Source organism: Nicotiana tabacum, chromosome 11 (genome assembly GCF_000715075.1).
Source record: "Nicotiana tabacum cultivar K326 chromosome 11, ASM71507v2, whole genome shotgun sequence".
NCBI classification, from domain to species: Eukaryota; Viridiplantae; Streptophyta; class Magnoliopsida; order Solanales; family Solanaceae; genus Nicotiana; species Nicotiana tabacum.
The window spans coordinates 38,736,316-38,755,938 of record NC_134090.1 but is presented as its reverse complement, the minus strand read 5'-3'; the positions used below and the strand labels follow the sequence as shown (position 1 = coordinate 38,755,938).

The 19,623-nt window shown below is 35.5% G+C and overlaps 1 protein-coding gene and 2 long non-coding RNA genes across 7 annotated transcripts; all 3 read right to left on the bottom strand.

Annotated features, from left to right (window-relative positions):
* Positions 1-2,484: 2,484 nt before the first annotated feature.
* On the bottom strand, positions 2,485-5,568 carry LOC107794580 (uncharacterized). Its single transcript, XM_075224185.1, has 4 exons — positions 4,973-5,568; positions 4,056-4,606; positions 3,354-3,964; positions 2,485-2,925 (listed from the first exon to the last, which is right to left on the bottom strand). The coding sequence occupies exons 1-4, from the start codon at positions 5,566-5,568 to the stop codon at positions 2,485-2,487; spliced, it is 2,199 nt and encodes a 732-aa protein (XP_075080286.1).
* An 875-nt stretch (positions 5,569-6,443) lies between these two features.
* Positions 6,444-10,389, bottom strand: LOC107818932 (uncharacterized). 5 transcript variants are annotated; one of them, XR_001655544.2, is made up of 6 exons: positions 10,169-10,389; positions 8,678-8,847; positions 8,138-8,220; positions 7,454-7,512; positions 6,703-6,925; positions 6,444-6,619 (listed from the first exon to the last, which is right to left on the bottom strand). It is a non-coding gene; the product is annotated as an uncharacterized LOC107818932 (long non-coding RNA). The 5 variants fall into 5 exon arrangements; XR_001655546.2 differs by having other exon boundaries at positions 8,678-8,829; XR_001655547.2 differs by having other exon boundaries at positions 8,678-8,787; positions 10,169-10,387.
* A 3,171-nt stretch (positions 10,390-13,560) lies between these two features.
* Positions 13,561-15,539, bottom strand: LOC107761000 (uncharacterized). Its single transcript, XR_001642501.2, has 2 exons — positions 15,509-15,539; positions 13,561-14,581 (listed from the first exon to the last, which is right to left on the bottom strand). It is a non-coding gene; the product is annotated as an uncharacterized LOC107761000 (long non-coding RNA).
* Positions 15,540-19,623: the final 4,084 nt, after the last annotated feature.

Genomic DNA, 19,623 nt, shown 5'->3' with positions numbered 1-19,623 from the left:
TTCAACCATATTTATCAATTGAATTACCTGTATTCATCCAATGGCAGTTAAATTCAACTGTTTCAACCAGCTGTCTAGATCTGTATTCAACTGTATTACAGTGTATTCCACCAAGTCAGTTGAATTGAACTGTGTTATTAACCTATATTTAACTCTATTCTACATGTTGTATTCACCTATATTAAGGAATTGAATTAGTTGTATTCATTCAATGTTAGTTGAATTCAATTGTAGTCCATAAGCTGAATACAGTTGTATTCACCTGTATTACAGTTGAATTAACTTTATTGATACTGTGGTATTCAACTGTATTGAACAATTGAATTACCTGTATTCATCCAATGGCAGTTAAATTCAACTGTTTCAACCAGCTGTCCAGATATGTAATCAACTGTATTACAGTGTATTCCACCAAAGTTAGTTGAATTGAATTGTGTTTTTAACCTATATTCAACTCTATTCTACATATTGTATTCACCTATATTAATGAATTGAATTAGTTGTATTCATTCAATGTCAGTTGAATTCAACTGTAGTCCATAAGCTAAATACAGTTGTATTCACCTGTATTACAGTGTATTCCTCTATTTTCTGTATTCAGTTGTATTCAACTTTTTTTTAGCATTTGTATTGAGGTATTCTTATATATTATTTCTTAGTTCAAGCAAATAAACTCACACTATCTACCAACCTCTTTTGTTTATAGCATATGGATGTCATATTCTACTATTTGCGAAAGATGGGCAAGTACAATCAGCATAGGGACTTCACATTTACTACTGTTGATTGTATATTCAAGACAAGAATAGATGAAATATATGACAGGTATGAAGATACAGATAGTAATGCTAATGTAGCAAAACAAGAAGACGTTGTATGTGAGTATATTAGGGGCTACAGATTACATGCTAATGTACCCTGGCATACAGTGGATAATGTCTTGATACCAGTGAACTTGAAGGAAAAACTTTATTGGGTGTTGGTTGTTGTGACTTTCAAAGATAGATGTATCAAAGTGTACGACTCGTACACGTCTTCCGGTCATGATGCATACGTAGTCTCTGAGATTGTAAAGCTAGCTAAGCTATTACCTCTGTATCTGTCAATTAGTGGCTTTTACAGAGATAGTCAAGGCATTCACTGGTATTGCTTATCCCGCATACACAAACAAGGATCATAACGAACCTTTTGAAGTTATCTTCGTTCCAAATCTGCCTCAACAGAAAGCGGGCAGCATGTAAGTATCCAATCATCATTCTTATATGTTTTATACACAGTATATGGATTAATTAATTTATATTCTGTTTCAATCAATTATTGTTTAGGGATTGTGGAGTGCATGTTGCAGCCTTCGCGGAGTTTCTGAGCACTATTGGAGAGATTACACAAAAAACACCATTTGATGCCACTCTTCTCCGTCAAAGATATGGTGCTCTGTTATGGGACTATGTTATGCGCAAGATAGATGCTGATGCAATAAGCGAGAGTGAAGCACCTTCAAAGATTGAAAGACAAATCTCTGAGTCGGAGGCAAAGATGCAGATAGTTTTAGAATAGCTTTAGGTTTTTTTTTGAGTTTAGCTTGAACAATGATACTGATTGTAGTGGTTTTGGTCGTAGATGCTATTTACTTACATGCTGAAATTTGGTTAAGTTTGCTTGAACAGGTTTTAGCTAACGCACATGTTAGTTAAAATTTCTGAAACTTTATGTATGCTGAATGATTTTTGTTAATGCCAATTTTTGAATTGTATTCAGCTTGCATAAGAACAGCTTTATCTTGCAGTATTAAGCAGTTGTATTTAGTTGTATTATTCTGTTTAGCTTATTGTATTAATCTATATTATTCAGTTCAATTCAGTTGTATTAAAGTGTATTTATCAGTTGTCTACAGTTGGTATGCAAGTATATTCAGCTGCATCCATTCAGATGTAACTTTGAATTGACTAGAAACAATACAAGTTATATTGATTAACTTGTATTTAGTTGTATTATTCAACTGTATTCAGCTGTATTTTTCTCTGATTTCATATGTATTCAGCTATAGTCAATTTAATTGAACTGTAGTATTAACCTATAGTCAACATTATTGAACATGTTGTATTCAAATGTATTAAACAATTGAATTACCTATATTCATCCAATGTCAGTTAAATTCAACTGTTTCAACCAGATGTCCAGATCTGTATTCAACTGTATTACAGTGTATTCCACCAAAGTCAGTTGAATTAAACTGTGTTATTAACCTATATTCAACTCTATTCTACATGTTGTATTCACCTATATTAAGGAATTGAATTAGTTGTATTCAACTATACTAAGATACTCTCACAGCCAAATCATATATATATTTTTATATATAAAAATACTTCAACTAAATAAATTCATAAAATATTAACGAAAGTCATTCCACAATATATTACTTCGAAAAAAGAATTCATTATAGCTGATAATGTCGAGTCACCAATACATGTCAGAATACAACTATTTATTACGTGGAGCATTCCTACAAGTTCGCTTGTTATGTCCTCCCTGCCCACATATGCTACATGAATGTTGATTTTTCGGCAACAACAATTCACTTAAATTTTTGTCACGCTTATTCTTTGGCCTTCCAGGAGGTCTTTTCCATTTGGGTGGTAGTACAACCTCCTCTGCAACATGCTCTGGTATATTCCAGTCATTTTTGTCCGGTAACGGGTACACTGGCACATTGTATGTCATTACAATTGTACTTGGCTTGTAATAGCTAGAGCAATATTCTTCAGGCATTAAAAACTTGCTCTTCAATACAGCCCAGGCATGTGGGCATGACAATTCATCAATTTGGAATCTCCCACAAACATATTTTCTCTCGAGCAGACAGACTGTGTAATTCCTCCCACCATCGTTAACAGTATGTAAGTATTCAGTTGATGGTACCACCTACATTTAAAAACATAAATATACGTTTTGAACACATTTACATGAATTAACAAATATATACTACTGAGTTAAATGGTTACTATCAACTTCAAAAATTGCAACTTCATTCAATTTCAGTTAAATTCAGCTGATTCCAGCAACTGTATGCAACTGTATTCAACTGCAGTCTGCATTTGTATGCATTTGTATTCAACCTTTTTTTAGCAGATGTTTTCAGTTATTTCCAATCAATTTAAATTGTATGAATCACCTGAATTCCATTGTAATCATTATCACATGCATACAGTCTTAATAATAACATGTATTTACCTGTATTCATCTATATTATTTACTAGTTCAAGCAACTATTCATAAAAATGCATACCAGTAGTTCTGCCTAAAAAAATGTATTCAGTTGTATACAACAATGCCATAAAAAATTAACTTACAGTCATACGGGTACACATGGTCTCATTCAACTCCAGCATTTCCTGGTATTTTTTCCCAAGCGTCTTGTATGTCTGAGTAGCTTCTTTACGGTTACTACAATTCCAACGACCAAACATCTTCCTAACTTCTTCGAGGAAGTCATATATTGGCAATTCCCTTGCTGAAACTAGTGCTGCATTGATTGACTCAGCGATATTTGACGTCATTGTCCATCCCCTGTTAACAGGTGCATACAACCTAGCCCACTTTTCGTAACCAGCTAACTCTAAGCATTCTTTCACCCTAATATCTACCTTCTCAACCTTCTCCATCAGACTATCAAATTCAGTTTGTGTGTATGCTTTTGCCATCGAGAAGTATATCTCACTCAACTTGGCATGACTCTTTTTGAATTTCATGTATACGTTATTCCATAGATGCCATATGCAAGCACAATGCGGTAAATCCGGATATACTCTCGATACAGATTTAATGATGCTCTCATTTCTATCCGAAACAATGCACATGTTTTCCCTTACACCGTACGCTATCTTGAATTGCTCAAAGAACCACGTCCAAGCAGCATCGTTCTCTAAATCAATAACACCGTATGCTAGTGGCAATATATGACCTGTTTAATACAATTGAATATAATTGTTTTTAAATACATGTTTTCCAATGCTTTAAATATTAACAAATTTTATTATTATTGAGGTACTCACCTGCCCCATCCAACGTGCTTGCAGAAACGAATGTCCCGGTGTAGTGGGATTTTAGATGACTTTCGTCCACTACAACAATTGGTCTACAATGATCAAACCCCCTTATAAATGCATACAATGATATATACACGTACATGAATTCATTCTTTGACGATTTTTCCATTCTTATGTGAGAACCTGGATATGTCTTATCCATTGTATATAAGTATCCTGGTAATTTTTTGTATGAATCAGCCGGTTCACCTCTAAGAAAATTCATTGCCTTTTCTTTAGCCCTCCACGCCAACATATAGCTAACATCAACACCTAGATCTGATTTCACGTCATCAATAATGTCCCTCGGAGTGTATTTCCTCTTATGGTTTGTAAGCTTTGTCCTTATAATACCACTTATAAGGCTGCTACTAGCTTGCCGCTGCTCGTACACTTTATCCTTCAGCGGACATGTATGGTTGTCATTGAATTCTCTCACCTTGAATAATTCCGATTTGTTAATGCTTGAAGCCTTAAACCTCCAATCACAATCTTCTGAAATACATATTAATGCATAGCTGGACAGAAAAGTTCATACATCAGACAACTTAACGAATCTGACATATATACTTCCTATTCATAAAGTACCAAATTGATATCTGTGTATATGTAATTTTGTATACTAACGAATTCCAATATTGTTAGATGTGATTAAATACAATAAATACAACTAAATACATTCGTATGAATAATCAAACACTTAGTAACATTATAGACATAATATGAAAATAATCATAGCCACTGTTGTATTTTTTCAATAGTAAAATACACCTGAATACATATTATTAAGAACACTAAACAAATATAAATTTTCAAAGGTGTTCATTATATGGAGGAAACACACAACTACAACTAAATACAACAAAGTTAAACAAACATCAAACCTGACAGCATTAGACCGATCAACACGGAATTGAAACCTTTGAGCTATAGCATAATTATTCATCACCTCTTTCAATGTAGCCTTATCCTTATACACTTGTCCAGCCATAACCTCCTTTTGATTAGTTTTTGAAATTATCAAATCCTTGTGGAGTTCGAACACTCCAATCGCTTCTCCTGAATTGGCAAGTTCTATAGCTAGTGTATAATCTGTATCGGAATCGTACATTTGAACTGCTTCGTCTATCTGCACAATGTCGCCTTGATTTAAACCATATCCAGAGATAAGCTCTTTTTCCATAGTTGTAATGCACAGAGGATACATCCCAAATTCTCTGTTCTCTTTTTTCAATTTTACATACACTCTGTAACCCATATCATTGTGTATTTCCATTGGCGTGCGATTGCCTTCAACATTGTATTGTATTTTAATGGTATTTGTGCTCAAATCTATACCCAGTTGATTAGAAATTGAACAAACTAGATCATTAAAGGAAGCATACTCCTTAATCAGTATTCCCTCAATTGAAAAGTCGATATAATTGCCCTCATCGTTCCACTTTCCAGAATGACGCAACAAAACTGTCAAGCTTGCCATATATATAGAAGAGTTATACCTTCTTCTGTATATAATTTGTCGCAATCGATAAGGAGGAGAAGAAAATCGCACAATATAGAAGCAAGCTGCTCTGTTTCTTCGCTTCTTTCACGTTTCTGTATTTTTTGACTTTGAGAAGAATACAGATTGATGGGATAACTTTTAAGTTTGTTGAGTAAAATTAGGGAAATCAGAATTGATTTGATTTCCTTCCGTTTTTAACATCTTCGTCGACCCAGATATTGCGCAGATACGTTACGTATTTAGCGCTACATACGTTTGAATACATATACATACTAGATAGGGATCACGGGCCCAACACTGCAGGCTACTTATTTGAGCCTGTGAAAAAATAACATGAGTTTGAAATAACTTTGAAACAATGGTCATGCTGAAATAACAATGGCAGCAGATATGAAGCAAAAAAAGAGCTCAACTCCAGATCTAAATCGAAGTATAGAATCCAGATTACCAACAAATAAGATGCAACAATTAATTTTGAAGATTGATCTCCCAAAATTTATTTCTCCTCCTGACAAATATACATTAGCATACACGATTGTTGCACTTAAAGAAGTATTTCTTTCCTGTCTCCAACATTCAACCTTCAATGAAAAAGTTGATAATTTAACATGTCAGCACTGAGATGTTTCAACTCATGAAAATTGTTGATAAACATTTTTATTCATATAATATAGGTATAAAATCCTGTAATAACATTCACTGGTAGAAAAAGTAGGGCTTTCACTTTCAAATCACATAGTCATAGTGAAATATAAATTGTGCCCATATGGAATCGTGAATCTTCTACACAACATTAAAAGGTAAAAAGAATCTGTTCACGATTATTGATACTTGAAGAATAAATTGACCTATTGAACTAATTCACAAAGATTTTCTTTATTAAAATAAATTTAATGTCTTTAACGCAAATCAATAGCCCCATAGACCCTTGTACACTATATTCCACTGTATAGTACTTTCTGGTTTCTCCATATTGAAGAATGACACAAAACTCCCTTTGAGAGCTGCAAAATCCAAGACGTTCTACCTACATATATTACATGACCACTTCAATAATTATAATAAAGACATAAAATCAAGATTCAGTTTTTAAAAAGTAAGACCACAAACCATAGCTCTTCAGCCACAATAGCACAATCAGCAAGATTTCTTCTGGCCTTGTACTCTCTCCATATCTCTTGCGCATAAAAAGACGACTCGCTGAATACATCTTCTCCAAGAAGGGAAAGTCAATATCTTCTAATAAGTTTGGCAAGTCTGAATAATGAAGTGTAATTACTTGAACTCATAGACATTACAATTCTTACACAACGACTTCCATCTGCCTTTCCATCTTTTGTCGACATATAATTGGATCAAAGATAGAAGTAAAAAAGTAAGTAAAGAGTAACATGCTAACCACAAAATGAGGAACTTTAATTTGAAAGTTGAAGCATAAGCTGAACCTTATGACCATTCAGAATATCAATAAGCACTTACATATATAGTAATGATCAACAAGTTAATCTATGTTGGCAAAAGAAAATTGCACGCAATAGAAGTGCAAAAAGCATATAAATGAAAATTAGGAAAAGTCACATATAAAGGAAACTTAAAAGTAAAGAAAAAGAAATATCACTGAATGAATATCCCAAACTAAAAGTTGCAAATTCTGTCTACACTTGAGAAAAGTTGCTAAAACATAGTTAATCCTTCCTACAACTTCTATTTGTCATAATCAAGTTTCTCAAGACAGCTAGTACTAATTTAATATGTCAATATGCAGAGGACCAACATATATTCAACCACACATTTTGAATAGTAATTATGTCGCCTAGGTTGATATTAGTTTATATGCAAGAGCAAAACATCCTGTTCACACCTTTATATCTTCCAACCAGCAAAGTCAAGAATATCGATGTCATCCTTGGAGATAATCACCTAGAGAAAGAGAAATAATATTCAAAACGATAAAATTGAAGAGTTAAAGAATTGCACCGGAGACGTGCATCACTAAATAATACTAAAGAGATCAGACACACCACACACAAAAGTATAAATTGCTACATTATTAACATACCTATTTACATGTTCCCACGTGTCCAACTGACTTTTTGTCTTACGACACAATATAGTAATTGATCGAGTGCGCTTTCCTTTCTCCTACTCCCATTATGGACGAACATAAGAGGACAATTTCTCATTTCAACTTTGAGTATATCAAATTGATTCCCCTTGGATTGATTAACTATCGCTTGCAAGGAAGAGAATTGTTTCTCAACCTTTAGACACATGTTTCCTATTTTCTTTCTCTCTTACTTTCTATATAAGCATAGCCTTTTTCTTTTCCCTTTTTTATGGAAGAGGAGGAGGAGAGGGGAAAAAATAGTGCACCAAAGTTTCCATTTTAGTGTTGAGATAGACATTGAATTCAAGAGATGCACCAGATATTAAACTACCAGCAATCACAAGGAGCAATCACACTATAATTCAAGTCCAAATAGCTCTGATAAAGATGGACAACCCAAGAAGAAAGAAATTAAGGAGGTAAAGGCGCAAGATGTACCAACATAATCTCTAAATAATCCATATTTTGTGATGAACTTGCAGCAGTATGCTTCAAATCATGAAGAAAAACCTGAGGGTCACCTGGACAATGCCAATAAAAACAAAGGAGTTATTACAGAGGTGGCATCTTAGAGGTTTAGAAAAGGCAAAAGGAAACCTGGAACACAATCTCTTTAGTGATTTGGTGGATAATTTGGAAAGAAAGGAATGCAAGATTTTTTTTAGAGCAAACTAAAATCTGTAATTAGTGTTAAATAAGATGAATATCTTTTTTTTTTTATTTTTTATTTTTTTGGTGCAACATGGCTAATGCAAATGACATTAAGACCATGGTTGAACTCTTGAGCTCATTATACAATTCATAATGTAAGCCTACGGTTTTAAATAATTTTAAAGCACTTTCTGCTGAAAGTAATATATCACCTTTAACAATAAATAAATTAAAAAAAATCATGAAGGAAAAATTGTCTTCTAAAGCAACACACATTATGGACTGCAAAAAGAATTAGCTAATAAAAGTATTTTGAATAAGTTGTACCTCTGTTGATAGTACACCCAAGTTCACTATTTTCCTTTGAGGGGTTGGTTATATCTCGATGATATTGTTGGAATACGCATGTGTTCATCTCAAGCCTACATCTCAATCCCCTGGATAAACTGACAAAATTTCCATATAGTTCCTTCCAAGCTCTTCATTAAGCAACTCATCTCAACGACGGAAAAGAAAGGGGTAACCATAAAGAAAGGATCAAATATAAAAAATTAATCTCTTTTAACTGAACCTTATGCTCCACCCTCACAAACCCAAAAAAGAGAGAGACAAAGAGAAACACGATAACATATTTTTGGGCATTTGCAGCTCATTAATAGCATAAATTCAAATGTGTAAAACATAATTAGAAAAAATTAAGACTTACGGATTTTAGATAGGACAATTTATCCATTATCATACAGAGAGACGATAAGATGGTTCTTTTCTGCTTTCTGTGAAAGCTTTAGTGATCATTTATCCACGACTAACAGAATATGCTAACTATACCCTCTCTAAAATTTACTCTTGATTGAATATCATTCACAATTCGAAAGAAGGATTGATGAACAAAATCGAGAATGATCATATATTGGGTATTTACAATCACTTTTATTCTCCTATCAGGCAGGAGTGCAACCATAGTGGAGAAGGAGTAAGATGGAAAATTTATAGCTAAAAGGGCAACATTAAGTCCGCCCTTGAATCACCACATTTTTTTGTTATTTTCATTATTCAAAAATTAAACTTTCCAAATATTAATAGAAAATCATGTAAGAATTAAAGTTGATAAAATAAACTCAAAGAGATAAGAAAAAAAGATGGGTGAAGCAAACCATGTAATATCAAAATAATCAACGTCTAATTCATTAACCCAATTGGTTGAAAATTATTACACTGGCTCTCTATTATAGATTCCCTTTTTGTAGTACTCTTTATCTTCAACACAAAAGTAGATACTTTTCTAGGCGACCCAATGGTTCATGAGAGGCGCAGAGTCTCAGTTCTACGTTTGGGCTCTGTCAGACCTCCTAAAAGTCTGGACTTCACTGTATGTAAAAGGGGTTTTTCCCTACAACTTCGAAGCTAAATTCTGTTCAAATGCAGATGCAATTCCTAATTAAATAGCCAATAAAATTAAAATAATGGTAAAGTGTTGTGCAATTTGCGTATCTACCCGTATACGTACTTTGGTAAATAAGTAAAAGAAGTAAATACGAAGTTCAACACAGAGATCTCAAATTAGTATAAAACCCAGAGGGAGCAAACCTCAGTATAAGAAATCCAACCAAAACGAACACATACATAGCTTTCGTGGCAATAATTGGAAGTGAAGAATCTGATAACTACCATTTTCACACAATCAAAGACCATCAACAGAAAAAACTCACACTTTAAAAGAGTGTGGAATATAGAGAAGCAACTCATTAAAACATATAGACCCGACACTGAAAGACTGACGAAGAAAGAGCAGCGCAAAGAAAAAGTCGAAAAACTTACCGAAAAGATAGATTGCACTTCGAGGAGAATTGCAGAGAGCGTAGGAGTAGGGAGCTCAGGGAAGGAGAAAGAAAATTGCAAAGTCTCCCAAATAGGGCTGTTAATCTTGTACAATCAATCTAAGTAGTGGTACACGTGATTTGGTTAAAGAGAGTTGCAATCCACGTGTTTATTCACAGGTGAAATGAGCCCAATTTTACAGTATACACTACCGTCTACCAATTGTATATAGTAGTAACAATTTACAAAGAGCACGCACATGTCAGGACATCGAAGAGAATGAAAATGCTGAAATTGGCATAAAAATACAAAAATGCCCATGACAAACATGTCTTCGTGCATACAAACTCCCGTTTCTAATATATACTAGTGTAGAATGGCCCGTGCTGAGCCCGGCCCAAACTTATGTTGTTTTATAAAAAGAGTGCATAAATTTTTATGAGATGTATAAGTTTTTTGTTATTAGAGATATAGTTTGAGAAACTCAATTCGAGGGGGTCTTCTATATGGATTCAAACGCTATTATCCTGGAATTCTCTCTGCATAAATGAATTTTACTTAATTGTAATAGTTCACTTGAGCCATTACATTTCAACTTCCAAAAGCAGATTTGTTAGCTTAAGTAACTTGTGGTGTATAAGTATATTTGGGAGCCAATTCATTTATCTGCAAATCTTTTATTAAAAAAAAATTCATTGACCTTCGACGATCTTTCTTAGGCTGTCTGGGTATAGAAAACTGAACTTTGAGCTTTTGCACTTGCCATTTATTAACTCCGTTCATTATCATTACTTTCAGAAAATAGAACTGTCACGATAATTGGAAGTCCATTGTGCTTACACCAACAAAAAGTTGCTTCTGTACTGTGTGACTTCTCCCTGGCTTCCTTTGTTGGTAAACCTTATGAGCTCTTATATTTCCTGCAATCCCTGTCCATAAAAATTCGAGGGAACATACTTGATGTTTTTGATTTACAATATCTTGAATTATTTCTGCCCAAGAGTGTCAAGAATTTAAAGTTACAGCCAACAACGGAACACTTCTCTATCCACTGGATAGATAAGCTCAGAGGTGTCCCTTGGTCCAAATTGCAAAGCTTATCTCTTGTCTTAGACGTTATGTCAGATAACCTTTTAATCACAGTTGTGAATTTCCTTCCACTTATGGTAGAGCCGAATTGAAGAAGGACCTCCCACTGGTCAAGTTGGCCGAGTTTTGTTCTCTGCTTTGTACTTAGTTTGTCTAAAATACAACTTCACTGTGATGCACGTTATACTTATTTTAGCTAATGCTGCTCGGTGGGCCGGGCCTGAACCGGACCGGACCGGGCCCGCGGTCCTAACGGGCCTGGTGGGCCTGGTGGGCCGGTCCTGGGTGGGCCGGTCTTGGTGGGCCTCTGAGCCCGTCACGGGCTGGTCTCCATGGTTGAGCCCACGAGCCCGGGACCGTTTGGCCCGGGACCGGCAGGCGGGCCTGGGCCGGTCCTGGCGGGCCCAACGGCTATTTTTCAAAAAAAAAAAAAAAAAAAAATCCAACGGCCATATTTAAAATCTAGCCGTTTGGGCTGAAAATATGACCGTTTTTAAGTTAAAAAAATGGCCATTTGGCCCCCAAACTTTATTTTAACCCCAAACTTTATATAATTACACTTTTCCCCATTTCTCAACTATAAATACCCCCTCATTCTTTCATTTTTATTCACCAATTCATCAATATCTCTCAATATCTCTCAATCTCTCTCAATCTCTCTACTACAATTACTTAATTTATTGTTGAAATTTCGTGAAAAATTGTGAAGTTGTTGAATTGAAGTTTTCAAGTGTTCAACGATTTTCAATTTTCAAGAAGTTGTTCGGCAATCCGGTAAACTCGTTTCAACTCTTACGTTTTTATAATATATTTTTGTGTGGTTTAGTTTGCATAATTATAATTAATATGGCATTTACTTTGAAAAAAATGTTTGGTAAAGGAAAAGATAAAACCGGTGAAAGTAGTGGCCAACCAACTACCCTTCCCCCGGCTCCCCGACCTAGAAAAGATAAGCAAGTTGAAAGTAGTCGCCAACCTAGACGTCCTCCTCCTTCCGTAATTCTTGATAGTGATCACCCTTGTTTTCAATTTACCGATAGTGAATTTTATCATAATGTTGCACCAGGTGATAGATTAGATGATGAAATTATGAATGCTCTTTATCCTAATGAAACCATCTTAGAAAATAATGAGGAAAATGAGGATGATGATGAAACTCAAGCACCGGATTTAGATGATACACCTACTAGTCCTCTTAATAACCCAAGTGATGCACCGGTCGACCCACCTGTAGAAACTCCTACTTTTAATAGAGAACCTGCTAAACGCTTAGAAACATCATTAGTTTGGAATTTTTTTACTCAAGTAAGAGAAAAAAATAAGGCTAAGTGTAAAACTTGTGGGAAATTAATGTCGCATAAATATGTAGGAGACCGTAGCGGCACAGGTAGTTTGACTAGGCACATAAAAACACACCCTAGAGATAAGGCTAGATTTTTTCAAATGAAAGCGCATCTAGAGGGGACAAGTGTAGATTCTGCGATTAACCCTAGTACAGGTTCAAATCTAGTTCAACCAGGAATTAACACTGTCACTGGAGGTATTTTATATTACGATCCAAATAGAGATCGTGAAGAATTAGCAAAGATGATTACTGTTATGTGCTTACCTTATACTTTTGCTTCTAATCCTAATTGGGTTCATTATATTAGAAGAGTGTTTAATCCTACTTATAAAGGTTGGCCTCGCGCAACAGTTAAGAGTGATAAGCACAGGACCATGTGGGCTTAGGCCCGTCACGAGCCGGTTCCACCCATTAGGCCCACGAAGACCGGGACCGCCAGGCCCGGGATCGCCAGAGCCCGGGACCACGAAGCCCGGGACCGCGAGGCCCGGCCCGTTAGGCCCACTAAGGCCCGGGCCCGGGACAAAATACAGCATTAATTTTAGCCTTATTTGCAGCCTGAATTGTAATGTTCCGATTATCTTGCTTTATCATTCTTTGTTGTATAAACCCTTTAAATTGCAATGGATATCATCCTGTTAAAAAGGATCTCTTCTCAACTTTCAAGAGAAATGCGTTAGCTTATTTGCAGTCTGTCATATTCAAACATTATCTTTGATCGCAATGGGTTCCTTTTGTCATCACCACAAAAGAATTGGATTGATTAACAAGATTAAAAGAGTGTTATTTTGCACTTCAAGTGAACTTGTAAGATTTGAAGAACTCATACTCCATAAGATAGGGCAACTTTTTAATAACGTTTTGTATAAATCAAACTGAAATTCATTTCAACAGGATAAAAAAATGCATATTTGAAAGTAATTTTGAGGGTAGGAAAGACTAACATTCACCAAGAAAGTAGGATGAAGATTAACTTGGTATTAAAAGGGTTGGGTTACGGGAAAGGAAGAACACATGCCCAGAATCTCAAATTAAATTAGTACTTGCAGAACACTACTACTACCGGACAACAATAGGCCCAAACATACTGAGTAAAACTTCTGAAGCCAAAATCCTCTTATCACTTTCACGCACCTATATAATGGTGCCACAAGAATCAAGGTTATATATATGGGCAACTACGACTACAGAGAGACAAAAGAAAAGCAAACTTCTCAGTACTTTGATTCCTATAGGATCCCTAAACTCAGCAAAACATGTAGCTACTGCTACAAAGGAGATTCAATAAGAGCAAAAAGGTAATCTTGGTAATATTTAAATTTTCAAATAAAAGCAGTTCGCCCACTCCTCCTGCTATGTCTGTCATATGCAGTGTTCAATTTGTCAACAAGCTCGTTCATTGTGCTGCAACCACCAAAGAAAATAAAAATATCTTAGATAGTGACGGAAAATATTTTATTAGAAATCTCCATACATAAATAAGCTAGCAATACTCTTATTTATAATAGTATGAACCAGATACATTAAATATGACTCACAGACTTTCAGTAAATCAGAGATGACCAAGGCAACTGCGTCACCTGCTTGCACTTAAAATGTGTGGTACTAATTTGTTGGAACTTCTTTACCTGCTTGCACTATTCCAGACTTATTGACCTATTTTAATACTAAATAAATTGCAGGTGACGTTTTACTAATAAACGATCTGCACATGATTGAAGAGCTCATTTGAGAGACGAAGTTGCCGACCGATCTCATCAATTTAGTAGTCTTCTCAAAATTCCTAAATTATGAACATAAAACTATCTGAAGAGAAGAAAAGCTCATAGGTGTATCTGTATCGCTCATTGCTTCATAGTTCTCCGTTATCCAGCAGCCCCAATTAACTATCTCTGATGAATTATTCCTTTTTTTTAATAACCATGATGGACAGGCCAGCTTATGCACATCTCAAGTTCTCAACTAATTCTACAAGTTACCTGCAAAGATCCGTTCCAGTAGGCATTTTGAGTTGTCATAACATAGAATCATTATACTATGTTACATACTCTCAGTAAATCAAGGTTTTAGACATCACACTGGAAGTAAAGATTTTATAAAGTCATGACAGAATGAAAAAAGTCATCCAATCAGGTAAATTATGCAAGAAGAAATCAGTAAATGGCACCCCAAATTATTGTTTACTTTACCATTGAGGCAATCTTTTTAAAGACGAAATCAATTCGCATTTAGCATCGCCTCTTTAACTCCTAGGCTTATATACCGAAACAGCCTAAAAAAGAGTTTATCCTGAAGACTTTAAAAAGGTAACAAACCACAGCTTCAAGTGAACCAACTCCAAAACGTTTTAGTATAATAAAGTTAGCAGCAACATAATAAATATTTGCACTTTTAAATTATTCTGTCAACGCTGTTTTCAATTGGAGTAAAGGAATGAATTATACAGAATACAAATACTTTATTTTCTTTCTTTTCCTTTGAAAATACAGATGCTTTCCTTGGCAGCTAGCAAGAAATTAGATGTAGCGAAATTAAATCCTAGAAACCGATCAACAAAGGTGCTATGTTGTCGTTGAACAATTTTAAAGTCAATAAACATTAAGCATGTACTATTAAGAATGAGAATCTATGGAGTACAAGAAAACACCTTTTAAATATCAAACAAGCTTCAGTTTATACTGTGTTTTGCCTACTCTAGCTCATGTCTAAAATATTCAAACCATAGGCATGCTAAATGACCAACTTGTGTTTTAAAGGCTGGACTTGTCGTAGAAAGTAGCAACATCATTTTGCTTTCTTATTCTACTCTTCTTTTCTTGTATCATCTACTGGATCTAAAGGAGTACTGGTTAGTCACTCTTCATCCATTTCTAATAACCCATTCTTAGTAAAATGCTTAGCAATACCTTGTCTCGGGACAACTTTGGTTGAGTTCCTTGTTGCGGAAGCCAAATGTATATAGTGTGAATAAGTCACAACTACTATACCAAAATTATGACAGCCACCAAATAATAAATAAGACAATAAAGCAACAATAAAGGGAACACCAGAATTTACGAGGTTCGGCTAATTTTGCCTACTCCTCGGACACAACCAATATTTTATTTCACTCCAAAAATACAAGTGAAATAATACTAAAGAGAGAAGATACAAATGCCTTAAACAGATGAGAAGGCAAATGAGAGGTGTGTTTCAATCCTAAACATTAGGCCTTCTTTTATAGGGGAAAAATCCCCCCAAACTTAACTCCCAACCAATGTGGGACTTTGGCATTTTGCCAAACTTCAACAAATCTCCACCTTGGCAAAATTCCACATTTTCAATTCTCTCTCAATAACAAATTTTGGTTGTGTCTTCATCTTCAATCTTCAGTGTTCAACAATGTTGATCAAATCCAAACATTGTTGAAACTTGACCGCAGTCACCACCTTTGTCAGCATATCAGCAGGATTCTCCGTAGTATGAATTTTCTTCACCGTGACTCCACCTTCTTCTATGATTTCTCGTACGAAATGATACCGAACATCAATGTGCTTCGTCCTTGCATGATAAACTTGGTTCTTCGCTAATTGAATAGCACTTTGACTATCACAAAAAATTGTGATACCTTTTTGTTCAACACCAAGCTCCTTTAGCAATCCTTGAAGCCAAATTGCCTCTTTCACAGCATCTGTAATAGCCATGTACTCTGCCTCTGTTGTAGACAAAGCAACTGTTGACTGCAAAGTAGACTTCCAACTAACAGCCTTTGCAAAAGTAAACACATAACCAGTAGTTGATCTTCGTTTGTCCATATCACCCGCAAAATCTGAGTCACAATATCCAACTACAGACTGATTGTCTTCCTGCTCAAAAACTAACCCGACATCTACAGTATTATGAATATACCGTAGAATCCACTTCACAGCTTGCCAATGCTCCTTCCCTGGATTGTGCATATATCTGCTAATAACTCCAACAGCTTGTGAAATGTCAGGCCTTGTGCAAACCATTGCATACATCAAGCTACCAACAGCATTTGCGTATGGTACCTTTGACATATACTCTCGTTTGATTTTGAGGACGACCCCTCACAAACAGTGCTTCTCCTTCTCCGCCCTTCTGTTTTTCTCGCTTTCTTTGTTCATAGCTGTACAAAGCTGAACAAACTTCTCTGAGAGAAATTTCGTCATTTCCATGGAGTAGAGTAGTTTCAAGGTGCTCGTACTCATCAGGAAGTGACGCCAACAACATTAAGGCCAAGTCACCATCATCATAAGTTGTATCCATATTTTGCAAATCTGTGACCAACTTATTGAAACTGGTGATATGTTCATTCATCGTGGTGCCAGGAACATAGGTGAAGTGAAACAGTCTCTTCTTCATGTACAATTTATTTTGACTGTTTTTCTTCAAAAATTTATCCTCCAGTGCTTTCCATAATTTACTTGCAGAAGTTTCCTTTGTGTATGGATATTTCTGCTCTCTAGCAAGGTAGGATCGAATGGTACCGCAAGCAACACGGTTGATAATTCTCCAATCTTCTTCTCCAATAACATCTGGTTTCTTTTCTTCAATGGCCAGATCTAGCCCTTGTTGAAAAAGGACATCTAGAACCTCGCCTTGCCACATCCCAAAATGTCCGGACCCGTCAAAAATTTCTACCGCAAATTTCGCATTTGACACAATTCTTGTCATAAGCGAAGATGCCAATGATGACGTATTGTTGACACTTGATGTAGATTCTTCTTGTTTATTGTCCCCCATATTTGACACAAATATTATTTAATAGCTGACGACACAAATCAAGATTATTTCCTTTCTGATGTAGAAGATCAGACTAAGCTGCAACTACAGAGCATACTCAGACAGAACCTTGACTCAGTTACCAAGATAAATCTTTTCTGATGTGGAAGATCAGACTATGCTGCAACCACAGAGCATACTTAGACAGTACCTTGGCTCTGATACCAATTGTTGCGGAAGCCAAATGTATATAGTGTGAATAAGTCACAACTACTATACCAAAATTATGACAGCCACCAAATAATAAATAAGACAATAAAGCAACAATAAAGGGAACACCAGAATTTACGAGGTTCGGCTAATTTTGCCTACTCCTCGGACACAACCAATATTTTATTTCACTCCAAAAATACAAGTGAAATAATACTAAAAAGAGAAGATACAAATGCCTTAAACAGATGAGAAGGCAAATGAGAGGTGTGTTTCAATCCTAAACATTAGGCCTTCTTTTATAGGGGAAAAATCCCCCCAAACTTAACTCCCAACCAATGTGGGACTTTGGCATTTTGCCAAACTTCACAATTGACACAGCTCCTCAGCCAATCAAAGTTATTTCTTTGAAAAGACTAATCGCCTGAAAAGCCGGAAGAAAGGATTTGAAATTAATTTTTTATCAAGAATAAAGGAGTTGAAACCACTAAACCTGAATGTAGAATTCAGCATATTTACATTGGATATTGTAAACTAACTGAATCAAATGATTCTCATGAGGAGTCACATTCTTGCAGATTAGCCAAACAACTAAGAAGATATTGAAATAAGAAACGCAGAGTTAAAGAATGAAAAAGAATAAGTAATTTTCCTACCAAAGCTTGTCCGGCCAAGAAATTGAGCTATCAACCCCTGCAGTAGTCTTAGAATACAGAACATTTTTCAATTGAGAGAGATATGGTGTAAGTTTGATTTCGAGTAGCTTGTCTAAAGGGAGTTCAAAGAAGTCATACGAAGATCGAAGAATGAACTTACTATATACATTCCCTGCGGTTGGTTTGCCAATAAAGCACACTCCTCAAGAGTGTCATATATGCCTTTAATGTTGTCCTCTTTAATGTAACCAGGAAGCACTACTTCACAGAAAGTGACAAAAGAGAACAATGCAAGCAGTTAGGTAAATTTTGTAATAAAGATATTAATACTAAATAGGAAAGGACGTTGTTGGATAAGATAGATCCATGAATCTTGATTTTACCTTCCATATTACCAAGCATACAATTGAAGATCCTAACGAAAGTGTGTTGTAGCCTAGGCTAGATCCTAACTGTATAAAAACTTGATTTCCTCCAAAGATGGTCCATACTTTCCACAATGACATTCAAGCTTCTCATGGAAGATGTATACAGAGTCAAATGCAGTTGCACTGCAGAAACCTTCATTCCAAATAACAAGTGTAGCATGTCAACCTCTTCTTTGCCACGGATCCATTGATAAAAAGATTGACCTCCTTGAGGGTAAGTACTCCAATCACCTTAGAAACCTACAGAACAACTGTCACACCTCCTTTTTCCGCCCCCGCGAGGGGTGAATGAGTTTTTCCAATTAAAGGACAATCGAAACGGGATTTGTTTATTTATTTCAGAGCCGCCACTTGGGAGATTTAGGGTGTCCCTCCCAAGTCACCAATTTAATCCCGAATCGAGGAAAAGAATGACTCTGTTTAACAGTCTGCGAACCAGAAATCCGGATAAGGAATTCTGTTAACCTGGGAGAAGGTGTTAGGCATTCCCGAGTTCCGTGGTTCTAGCACGGTCGCTCAACTGTTGCATTTAGCTATTATCTGATTTTTACATGAATAACCTATGTGCTGATTCTACTTTTTATTGCTTTTACATATACATATTTATTCGAGAGAGTGAACGCCGTTTAAAGTATGTTTTCGGATTGCGCCGCATCAAATGAACCCGCAATCTTAGGCACACTCTATTCAACGTCTTAGGATTTGGATTCGGGCCGCATAAAATGCCCACCCATATTTAGGAATGTAATTTACTAAAGCCGCGCCTAAAGATTCTGCGCATTATTATCTTTTGGGAGGGTCGTGAAATTCGCTAAACGGCCCTTCCCGACTTCTAAAAAATTTCTTAAACTTTTACTGAGGGTCCTGCAATTTTTTATTTTTATTTTTTTTTGTTTTTATTTGACGAAGCTCGTCTCATTTATTTATTTATTTATTTTTTAAAAGGAAAGTAACTACATTTCTATTTTTATTTGTCTCTAAATAAAGAAAAATCCTGGTTAA

What these genes read in the sequence shown, in the direction of transcription:
- LOC107794580 (XM_075224185.1), bottom strand. Translation starts at nt 5,568, where the DNA reads ATGGCAAGCTTGACAGTTTTGTTGCGTCATTCTGGAAAGTGGAACGAT. An exon ending in GATCGGTCTAATGCTGTCAG is followed by an intron (nt 4,607 to 4,972) that starts GTTTGATGTTTG and finishes TTTTCTGTCCAG; the next exon opens with CTATGCATTAATATGTATTT. An exon ending in AAGCACGTTGGATGGGGCAG is followed by an intron (nt 3,965 to 4,055) that starts GTGAGTACCTCA and finishes TGTATTAAACAG; the next exon opens with GTCATATATTGCCACTAGCA.